This window comes from Argentina silus (assembly GCF_951799395.1).
Source record: "Argentina silus genome assembly, chromosome: 12".
NCBI classification, from domain to species: Eukaryota; Metazoa; Chordata; class Actinopteri; order Argentiniformes; family Argentinidae; genus Argentina; species Argentina silus.
The window spans coordinates 20,534,388-20,546,244 of record NC_139666.1 but is presented as its reverse complement, the minus strand read 5'-3'; the positions used below and the strand labels follow the sequence as shown (position 1 = coordinate 20,546,244).

Below are 11,857 nucleotides of genomic sequence, written 5' to 3'. Positions count from 1 at the left end.
GAGATAACACGTGCAACTAATTGAACACCTGAACCATTAGTCTGAGCAGAGCAGGCTTCTACTTCGCCCAAAGGTAAACTGTCTGAAACAGCACAGCACGTTTATATTGGTTGAGAAACCAATGGAGTCGTTATCCAACTATATGGTAAAGAAAAATCTGTTTCATGTGATGTTACAAGGTGGTGATTTCATACGCCAGACATGTTATGTCCATGCGATGTTGTTAGGCCTCCCGTTTTGATGAACTATCCTTCTTTACTGATGTTGAACGAAATTAAAATGCATTTGTTGAAATTATTATATACTGGTAGGTAACTTTTATGCAGGCATATCTAGCCTGACCGTGGCATTCAAACGCGCATGGCACATTCAAAATCAGTGTGTGTCTAGTTGTGTCTTCATGATCCGGTTATGTTTTTCAGAAAATGTGGTATCCCTGTCCATTACTCATAGCGGTGCCATGCGCGCAAGAGGCCCAGAACCCGTCAGATATGTCATATGTCTCAGGTATGGGTACCGTACATATGGCACCGGTTCACCATGGTTTGTTTCAAACTGCAATGAAGGAATTGCCTAGTTCAAGTAAGTCAGTCCCAAATGATGGGGGAAGTGTGAACAAAGTCTCTGAACGGAAGATCGTTCCCTTCGTGAAAGATACCCTGTTGTTTGGGAGATTTTCCACCTGACAGTTTTTCGGGGAGTCTGCATGCTTTCAATGGAATGCACTTTCACTTTTTAACTGAGCTTTCCCAAAATAAATACAAAAACAATAGCAATACTCTATATACCACAATACAGTGTATGTATTGTGTGTCTTATGAACTGTGCATTGTCATACATTGACAACTTCCACCTCTGTTTATGTACTTCTACCTCAATAGCCCCTTATTTGTCGATAAAGGAAGAAAGGAAATTCCTACTCAACAGGTATAGATCCTCCCATGTCAACACATGCTGTTTACACAAACACAAACAAAGACAACTATTTCTACAGGCTTTGTTTAACATAGTTTGACATGATGTACTTACTGATATAGGCCACATGCTCATCCCCTGTAGAATAGGCTATGAAGAACTGTTGTCATCCTACGTGGAGGCTGGTGGAGGTAGAAACTGGAGGACAGGCTCATTGTATGCATGGAATAGAATGAGGAATAGTATCAAACATGTTTATTGTAATACATGTGATGGAATGAGGAATGATATCGAACATGTGTGTTTGATATCATTTCTTATTAGATTCCATGCATTACAATGAGTCTGTCCTCCAATTTCTACCTCCACCAGCCTTCCCTGGTGTAGGCCTATGAGTAACTCTGCATGTTACAGGTCAGTGTTTGACCTGCTGAAAGCCACACAGTCCCTGGAGCTGACAGACCCAAAGCTGCTGTGTTGGTACCTGTCCCTGCCTGCAGAGGACAGGAGAGTGATACAAGGTGGGGACTTAACACGTCTGTGTTGGAGAACAACACCAGCTCAAAGCCCCACTCTCTATCAGTGGAGGCTGGTGGAGGCAGACATCAGAGGACAGGCTCATTGTAACACATGTAAACACATGTTTGATGCCTTTTGTCACTTCATTCCATGCGTTACGATGAGCCCGTCCTCTGATGTCTACCTCCACCAGCCTCCACTGCTCTCTGTGATGGACAAAGGGTAGGTGTGTTGTGTCCCCAACCTAGTAACGGCTACAGTAACAATACATTTCTGACATGGGTAGAGGGGGAAATACCAGGAACATGATTGAGTTATATGAACTAACGGGGCCTCACCTCCTATATAAGCCTAGTAAAGGAACATTGTCATGCACCATGCCAAGTGAATAGCTGTACATTAAGTAGAATTGTGTTTATTTTATTTTCAATGTCTGAAGTCATGTTCATCTGGCTTAGTGATGTTCACTTCTGTTGTGAAACACATCCTTTATATTTATTCAGATTCTGAAAATGTATTTAAGTTATTGTCCCAGTCGGCTATTTGGTTTGCAGCTGTATAAAAGACATTGCACATAAACATTACAAAGCTATATAAAAAACACACATGAAATCGAATAAGCAGGGATACAAACATAATAATGGTTTTAAAGTGCAGCATCAGTGATGCAAGGGCAACGTTGAGTCTGGTGGGGGCACAAATACATAGCTATCAGTATATTAGTAATGTTTATATATTCTCAGTGACAATTTTGCTGAAGATTAGTTGTCCAACTTTCTTCTCCACTGTCCGTTCCACAGAGGAAGGAGGACTCCTCCAATTTCTGCAACAGCATCCTGCACTAGAAGTAGCCAGACAATTTGTTTTTGTGAAACGTGAGTTATGGCTCGGATTGATTGACAACATGGTCGCGGCTGAACAATCTTTAAAAAAAGAAACCATCTCCCCGTTTTGCAACACAAAACATTTTACTCTGAGATCAGTTTTTATCATACATTTAAAACAAAGACTGTTAATAAACTTATATTTATTGAACTTATAATACAAAATATTTGTTGTTTTCCTAAATGCTGTACAGAACAGGCTAGAAGGAACTGCATGCACCAACAGACAATGTCCTCAAACCTAAACAAGTACGTTCCCATCACTGCAAATTACTGCTCTTGTAATGCTGGATATGAAAACAATCTGAAAACATGGACTTTGTGTCATGTTTCTACTTTTAAATATTTGTATGTAAGCTTATATTGAGCCCTATGCTATTGTAATCTCTTGTCAGATCCAGACGGCCCACGTTTTACGTTGTGACTCAGTGTTGCAATTGTGGAACCAGTTGTTCCTCTGGAGCGAAGAAGTGCAGACGCTGTAGTGCACCGATCCAGAAGGAAGTCACATGTTCATCAGGTGCTGCTCTCCTTTCCTTTAAAACCATCATACAAAACAGTCATATTTCCATGTGGTTGATTTACTGACAGTCAGGGTGGAATGTTCCTTGTCCTCCATACTAGCTGCTTTGTTGTTCTTTTTATTTTTTTGTAGTTCTCCTGTTTTGGAACATTGACCATTATTTTGCCTCATAGAACAAGAAAGAAAATTAGGTCTACCCCCTCCAACAACTTGGGAGGAATTAAACCTGTTGCCCTGCACAGGGAGTGGAGTACGCCAGCAGGTGGCGCTGGAGCAGCTTGAGGGTGGCCAGTTCTCTGTGGACTCCCCTGTGGATCCCCTGGTTGACCTGCAGGACAGCAGCTTCCAGTCAGCCTGCGACACCTGCACCCACATCTCAGAGGAGCCAACAGACCAGCAGGAGGTGAATAGCGGCAAGGTCCAGCTGCTCTCCCAGCTGTCGGAAGAAGGGACGTGGCAGGATGGCAACGGTGTGGTGGCCGTATGCAAGGACCCCTCAGCCCAGGCCAGCTTCTCTCTAGACATGGAGCTGGAGATGCACTGCCAGACTGGAGTGGAGGCTAACTACCACCAGCCTTCCATCCAAGGCCAGGGCATGTCTGTGCCTGTGCATGAGGAGACTGTAGACTTCCCTGTGTTGGAGCGGGAGACCCCTCCAGAGTACTACAGCTTCAACAGCACCAGGCTGGACCGCACACAGTGGAACAACACCACTAGCCACTCGGCAGAGTCTGTCCGCAGTGACTCACTGATGGCCACCAGGGGCAGTGCAGAGGAGCCCCACGATAGCAGCGTAGCGTCGTCCTGCGCAGAGGAATGGAGCAAGTACTGCCACAGTCCAGAGTCCTGTGATTGGACCCACAACAACTGCCCGGTTAACCTGGTCAATGAGGACAGCTTGAGGCGTGAGACGGAGAACGAGGACTATCACAGCATCATGGAAGAGGATAAGAGTATTCTAATGTGTAGATCAAATGATGGCTCTCCTGAGGCTAACACGCCACCCCTACATGGCCAAACCAGGATGGATCAGTCCGGCTTGTCCAGAGGGGTTTTCAGTGCTCTTCAAACGCCAATGAAGGAGGAGAAGTCTCTGGGTGAGTGCTCCTTCAGGTCCATGTCCACAGGCCCTGGTAGGGCTCAGAACACTCCACTCACCCAGAGTGTCCAGGAGGGGCTTGGGGTTCAGACACCAGGAGCCCGCAGGGACTTGACGTTCAGTCTCTCACCTGCCAAGTCCACAGAGGTCAGAGGTTGGAGCACAGCAGACGGCTCCACTAACACACTGCCCCCAGTAGCCAAACATGATGTCTGTGTTGGTACAGAGCAGAGCCTCAGAAGGTGCCATCACACCCAGACCCAGGGCCCGTCTACTGCAGAGAAGGATGTCAACACGGAGGTCCATATGGCAGACCTGGACTACCTAACTGAGGTACATCTCTCTCTCTCCCTCTCTCTCTCTACTCCTACTAAGTACACTAATTTCTTCAATTAACTGAACTTTTTTTCTCTTTTTTTTTTTGTTGAAGGAATTCATCAAGATGACATTTGCTCAAGAGGAACTGAAGGAGCTGAAAGAAAAAATGGCAAGGTACTTACGCCAAAATTAAAACACCTGCACTCTGCAATCAATTACTTTTGATTAAGTATTACTTATGTATCGAATTTGTATACACTTGTTACAGCTTTAGTTCATTTTGTTCTTTTTTTGTAGTTAAAGTGAGGTCACCTTAGGCCATCTCAAGAGAATGTTAGCAGATGTATGAATTTAAACTTTTAACTTTGATTTGTGGATTTGTATTATGTTATCCACATTGTTTTTTGTATCTTGGTTGTGCTTATGTCTTGAGGCTTTATATCATCGTTGTTAATCTTTTCTCTTTTTTCCGTTCATTCTCTTGTAGATTAAAAAGTGTTTCCCCTCCGCTTTTATTTCCTTGAAACATTGAGGGATTTTGTCTGTCTGGATGTTTCTTTTATCCCCATGTACTTTGTTCTTACAGGGCTCTCCTGTAAAAGAGACTCAGATCTCAGTAAGATCTCCCCTGTAAATAAAATAAATGATGAATAAAGAGTTTCTAAATGTGCCTATTTCAGCTCTCCAGGGGCTGGGAGAGGTGGGGGTTGTGATGGGGAGCAGGGCTGTGACTGTGCCCAGCGTGCCAAGCGGGCAGAGCTGTGTCTACTGGCTCTGCAGTATGGGATGTGCCAGCAACACTGCTGGAGGCGTTACTACACATCCCCCGAGGGAGACCGTGTCGTCCAAGGGTAAGGAGGTAGAAATCGGAGGGCGGGCTCACTGTAACACATGAGATGGAATGAGGACTGGTATCATAACCATTACCCTTTTCATGCTGACTCCTCTTAGCCAATCACAATCCTGCTAACACAGTATCATAAGTGTCACACCTGCCCTGACCTGTTTTAATCCTAAATCATCAGTTTAGGGGGAATTTCAGAAGTATTTTTTAGTTGGATTGTTTTTATTATTTTTTTTGTCCTTGTTTTGCCACAAGTCCCTGTGTAGATAGTCTAGTCGAGTGGGTAATAACTGAAGAAGGCTGGGACTATGCTGATTATGCATTGAATCCATAATTTATTTTTCTATTTGAGAGTGCTGGTTGTATTATTTACTACATGTGTAATTCCCCCAGTAGGAGTGAGAGCCCACCTGAGACCCTGATGAATGTGCTGCAGGTCCTGGAGGGAGACTACAGAGAGATGAGGGGGAAGGTCCTCTCAGGGGTGCCCCTGGACCAGCTCAAACCCCTGTCTGTGGACTCCCAGACCATCACCGCCGGCACCCGCTACACCCCTGCACAGGTTAGCTAGCTCCCGCAGGTATCAATTATGAAATAACATTTTTGTGTGTGTATCAGGGGAGGCTGAAATCTAGGTAGGTAGAAATCTGAGGATTGGTTCTAATTGTAATGCATGGAACGGAATGAGGAATGATATCAAACACGTGTTTCCTCATTCCAAACACACGTGTTTGATACAATTCCTCATTCCGTTTCAGGCATTACCATAAGCCTGTCCTCCAATTTCTGCCTCCACCAGCCTTCCCTGGTGTTCATGCAATAATACAATTTATGTTTCTGTTTCAGATAATTGGCGAGTCATTGGGAAGTGTTATGCCTAGGTAAGTATTATGGTGCTTTATTTCACAGTGGGCATGTCTACAGTAAATTATAGTTACTGTCTGTGATTTTACTGTGAGAGGTACTATTTAGAACTCTGGAATGGATCCAGTATTACTCCTTTACCTATGTTAGATAAACATCCATGTTTGTATGACTGCTGCTAGGGCCTCTGATCTGAGACTCCAGCACTTATATGGAGAGGATGGCGGTGAAGGCGGTGATGGAGGAGGAAACATCATCCCTCCTGCTAGGAGTGGTGAATTCTCACAGGTACACGATGTCAGCATTCATGTCGCAAGTAATGCACTCAACACTGAATTTCACTGAATTTAATCTGAGGTTTGTAAATATAGTCCATGTATTTTGGGGTAGCTGTAGTGAAGCTGTAGTGAAGCATATTGGATAGGAATTTGTCTTAGGAGGTTGCAAAGTTTTAGTGGCATCAAATCAAGGCCTAGAGCCCTCTGTTCATTCATACGCCAATATAGTCAGTCCCTCAGTCATAATAATAATTTATATTTATAAAGCGCATATACATATATATAATCTCAGTGCATAAAATAAAAGATAAAATCCAAATTTAAAACAAAACAAAAAAAACTATACAAAACAAATATTTGTCATCCACTTATCGTTTTAACAGGAGGGTCCAAGAGGTAGAGGTCCAGTTACTCTCCCCAAGGCAGAAGGCAGCATAGCTGGGAAGGCAGTCACCCTTGTCCCCCAGCATAATTGGACCAACCGTGGGCACAAGCCAGGTAAACGCATAGCAGGGCAGTAAAACCTCAACATTTACTTATTTGATTTATTCATCAATTGGAGAAATTGACTGATTCTCTACCTTTTGTAACTCACCCATTCACAGGGGGAGGGGGAGGGAAAGACGTCAACTCCAGCGAGGCATGGTTTGACGCTGAGGAGGACCTGGGACCTGCAGGAGCAGCTGTGAAGGCTGAGGCCGTGGTAGTGGAGAGGACAGGAGACGGTTAGTACTGGGATGTGGATAAAGCTCTGAAACTCAAAAGATCCAAAGATGTTTCATGTAATGTGCATCGTTTCACACAATGTTTTATGTCTTTTATAATGAATTTGATTCCTTTAGGAGCCATAAAGGAGGGGGTGAAGGGTCACAGCTCCTTCCTGTGCGTCACAGACCTACCCAGCCATGTGACTGAGGTAATGTCTCCATTACCAAAACAAGCTTTGACAATTTGTATGCGATGTATATTGACCACCAGGGGGCAGCATAGTCAAGTAAAGGTTTCCTGTATGTGTTCTCAGGGTGAAGTGATGCTTTGGTTTGAAAAGTATCAGGTGTCAGAAGTGAGCATTTCAACCGTCAGCAACAACCTCAGGTAACAAACAAACAATGACTCAACAGATTAGAATTAGGTCTAGGAATCTACAAATGTCCCAAGACCAAATTTGTGTAAGAATATAAATATATAATATATAAATATAAATGACAACAGCTACAATACATCAATACAAGTGTTATTGTATTACAAGGGGTTCATTCAATTAAATGAAGCAGTGGAGCACTATGCTAAAGCTGATACCTTGTATGTCCCCTCAGACTTGCCATAGTAACTGTCAGTGGTCCAAAGTATGCTGAAGCAGCAGTGAAGGAGATGGATGGACGCAGTATGCAGGGCCTCACGGTGCACGTGGAGCACATCCACAGACCCAGCGCTAGGGGCCAGCAGGGCCAGGGTGAAGGTCAGGGTCAGGGGGAGCCAACTCACCAGCAGGGCACCTCCACCAGACACAGGACAGCCGGACCCCCAGGAGACGCCCCGGGGCCCAAAGACTCCAAGATCAGCTCCAACACCAGCCCAATAAAGGTGAAGAGAAGATCCTTTTCCACTGTAGAATTGATTTCTGTCATTTTGCCATAGTTTAGATATTGTTATTTCTGGACTGATTTAATTGTCCGTGATTTAGCCTTGAAATAACAAGGGGGAAAAAAGCTTATTTCCATGTATAAGTTACGTCTGTACCTGTGCCCAGGTGGTCTCTCCCATGGTCTCTCAGCCCCTGCGCTGCAGCCCGGAGAAGCGGACCACCATCTCTGACTCGCCCACGGCCTCTGGCACCTGCGTCCCCCAGCACTACGCCACCATGGGCAGCTTCGACACGCTGATGGCACGGCTGTCAGAGCGCCACCCGGAGGTAGGGAGGCAGAGGATCGTGGACGCGCTCCTGGAGCTGAGGGCCAAGCACAAGGGCTTCCTCAGTGGCCTCCCCCTGAGGACCATCGTAGAGATGACCTCTGACCTTCTGACGCAACCTCCCAGTGTAATCTGAGATCTGAGAAGGCAGGACCACAATCCACAACCTTATTTTTTGTTATGTTCTATTATATTGTAAGGCAGGTTACTACCTTGATTGCCTTGGGTCACTGCCCAAAATCACTACTTTTGATTCATCCACTGTTTTGTTTGTTTTGGTTCCTCTGAGAGGATGAAGAAAATGGGTATACAGTAAATATCCTTTTGAAAAGGTGCAACAAAAGATTTAAAAAAAAGTTTCAGTTGCAATGTGTTCTAAATTGCATTTACCCCACAGTGCCTTAGCTCATGACAATTTGCACATGAGTGTTTCTGAAATGCTTAAGTTTATTTTGTTACTGTTTTTGAAAAGTGCTTTGAAAGCAATGGTAGAATTTGCACACTGTAGGCAGTTTGCAGTAGGCCTATGTTTTGTTTCAGTTAAATTCCTTAAATGTTGCTCTTGGATTCCAGAGTCAGTTATGTTTTTGTAAATCCAAAATGTTCTTTGAGCTGATGATGCTTGGAATGTCCTATATGTGCTTTGTCTATAGGGCAATTTGTTCACATTGTTCAATACAGTATGTGGGTGTTTGAAGACAACATTCCCATGTCCCATCCCTCCCTCACTGCTGTTATCGTCACAGCTCCTCAGAGTTTCTGTTGGTTGTGCTTCTTCATTGTTATGTTTCTTTGTTTCATACACTGTTCTTGTGAATAAAAGAGAATTTAGATTTGCAAGAAATGTGATCTGTCATGCATTCTGAATAGCACTGTCCATCTCGCTGCTCTGCCTTGGTTTCATGGGTGTGGGTGGGTTTGTTTATGCCCAACCAACTGATGGCTGATAATGGCATGATACCAAATCCGTTACTCTGTTCAAGAATGTCAGTCATGCCAAAACAAGCTCCTTGTGTGCATAGTGTAAACACACATTATTGTCCCCCACAATGAAATCGGGGAGGGTACAGTGCCTCTGTCTCTGTCTATTGTGGTATCTCAGACACCACTGGGACATTTTTTTCCGAAACTTGGGTGAATGATGCGTGTTGCCATTGAGATCTGGCATTTACAAAATTACACAAATTGGCTACACTAAGGGGTTGCTATAGTAACAACTGAAATTCCAAAACTTTGAACAAGCATATCTCCTGTCCTGTTTGAGCTATACTCAGGAAATCAGGAGTCCTGTACTATGACTGTAGCTCAAGTACATATTTGCAGCCCCTCATGAGTTTCTCATAAGGACCTATAAGCTCTGCCCATTAGATTGTCTGCTAATTAGACTTTTTGTCCCCCACCAAACTTTGAACAAGCATATCTCTTGCCCTGTTTGAGCTACAGGCATGTCATTTATTTAATTTTTATACATATTCCCTCTGTCATTAATACACAAAAAATAACTTTTAATAAGTGTCACCAATTCACACAAGGAGGGGTGTTTCATCATTTGTGAGGACAACATATTTGCTTGCTAGTCCAGAACTCATTATGAACTGTACAGTAGGTGGTGTTGGCCTCCAGCTTTTCTCTGCATGGACTTGGATAGATGTGGATAGAGGTGTGTAAACACAGGACTGTACACAGTCTATGTAAAGGCAATAGGGACTAGCTTTTTGTGAACACTTTATAGCATCTTTATATATCTGTACTAAATATATACATTATTTTTCTTGAGGCATAGACATTTTAATATGCCCTCCTAGCCTTGATACTACATCTAAATTGTATTTATCCGATGTTGATCATTACATTATGAGGGATCCACGCGCTGTGTCGTATGTAACAGGTGGTAACCTAATTATCCAATTAACAGGGGTCACACGACTGCCGACTCAGCGCGAGTTGTCTACGGTGGCAGTTGTGTAGGGCTGTAGGGTATTGACTTGACAGCTGTCCATGCAGTCATCGTGTTCACTTACTGCCCGTTGTTTACTTTATATTTCACTCTGATAATGTAGTCTGATGGACTGTGTGTAGGTTAATGTCATGATGCTGTCGCCTTTGTGTACTGTGCTCCGGAAAGGTCGTCCGTCCCCCCGTCTGCGAATGGGCGGAGACTCCGAGTGTGACTAGTTCAGTGGAGACTGAAAAAGCGACACTAGTAAACGCTCGTAAACCTTGATTTCTGTGCGCAATTACGCCAGACTCGTATTTTCTAATAATTAAAGCAAAGGAATTGGACATTAATTGTTTCAAACCGATGGAGAAGTATTGGAAAATAACAACAAACAGTGTTTGATGAACTCTGATGAACTCTGAACATGGTAGGCTGCATAACTATCAACAAAAAAAATCACAGTTCTTGACTTCGACCTAGTAGGCTAGCGCCTATACAACATTTTGTTTCGTCCTTGTTTTGCGGAATGTTTCAGAGGAACAATGACTAGTAATATTTGTTTAGAGGGTGCGTGTACATTATGAGACCACAACGCTTTGCTGGAGCTGAAATGGACAAAGAGGAGTCGGTCTTACTATTCTGCATCGTCCGAGACGAGGGCAGATCGTGGATCTACTAATGAAAGTTCCGACCGCCGACATCACAGTCACACCGGTGCCGGAAAACTTCACAAACAGAGATTATTGAATAACGGACTCAAAAACGAGGAATTATGTGGACCCCGTGGTTGTTGGTGTATCGTACAGCTCTCGGCTGCATGGTCCTGGAAATATGTATGCACAATGTTAAAGGTAAGAGAAAGTTAGTTTGCGTTGAATTTTAAATGTTTTGCACTTCTTTTTCTCTAGTGGTGTATTATACAGTAGTTTGCATAGAATGCATCCCGCGGTGACCACTTGTAGTTTGGGCAAACACGCTCAACAATGTAACAACAGCGGGACAGTTGTTACAGTAGCCGCGAAATTCCTGAAACTATGTTGCCACCAGCACGCGATTGTTTCCAGTGAAGTTAAATTGCTTTTGAGATTGTCGTAGGAATTTAAAATTGAAAAGTTTGGTATTGTTGTTGTCCCTGAGTAATTACAAATCGTATGAGCCATGTATAAACAACAACATAATCTATTACTGGCACTTATCATGGTCAGTGCTTTCACTTGTAAACATTGTCTTCTTGCACCTGTGCTCGAGCACAAACGAATGTAAAGATGTAATAATATGGCATATTTAATGTAAATATGAAATATGTAATAATGACATATTTATGCATGCATTTATTGTTCAGCTGTTTATGCCCTTCTCCATAAGCACACGTTTCTTGATAAGCGGACATCAAGTGCCATTAACCAGAGTTATGGATCATCTCACATTCAATAGAAATAGAAATTCAATCTGAAAAAATGGTTTACTTTCTCATTTTCTCAGGCCTCAACGTTTGTATGAGTGGCAGCGCAACATCCTGCGAAGAATGCCTCCTCATTCACCCGAGCTGCGCCTGGTGCGCGCAAGAGGTAGCGCACGTGCCACATTCCTACACTGTGTGAGGTTTACAATGCCCTAGTGTCGAAGTGGCAGTAATGCCTAAACTACATTTCTAAATATGTCATGCCGAACTAAGCAATAGCTGGCTGACTCTGGGCTGAGGACTGTAGTGTAATATTTCAAACCCAGATGAAATGGGGGAAAAAAGAAAGCTCAGGAGTGAG

The 11,857-nt window shown here is 43.6% G+C and overlaps 2 protein-coding genes across 2 annotated transcripts in view; both read left to right on the top strand.

Annotated features, from left to right (window-relative positions):
* Positions 1-1,306: 1,306 nt before the first annotated feature.
* rbm44 (RNA binding motif protein 44) lies at positions 1,307-8,291 on the top strand (the record flags this gene model as incomplete). Its single annotated transcript, XM_083682643.1, has 12 exons — positions 1,307-1,436; positions 2,235-2,309; positions 3,084-4,273; positions 4,371-4,432; positions 4,939-5,109; positions 5,499-5,664; positions 6,628-6,742; positions 6,850-6,969; positions 7,087-7,160; positions 7,266-7,339; positions 7,561-7,828; positions 7,995-8,291. 12 exons carry the CDS (start codon positions 1,307-1,309, stop codon positions 8,289-8,291), a joined length of 2,742 nt encoding a protein of 913 aa, XP_083538769.1.
* Positions 8,292-10,371: 2,080 nt separating this feature from the next.
* The window catches only part of itgb5 (integrin, beta 5), a 38,191-nt gene continuing 36,705 nt past the window's right edge, over positions 10,372-11,857 (top strand). The window contains exons 1-2 of the mRNA XM_083682486.1: positions 10,372-10,945; positions 11,577-11,662. Coding sequence (XP_083538612.1) covers positions 10,867-10,945; positions 11,577-11,662 — 165 coding nt within the window. The 5' untranslated portion in view covers positions 10,372-10,866. The remainder of the gene's footprint in view (positions 10,946-11,576; positions 11,663-11,857) is intronic.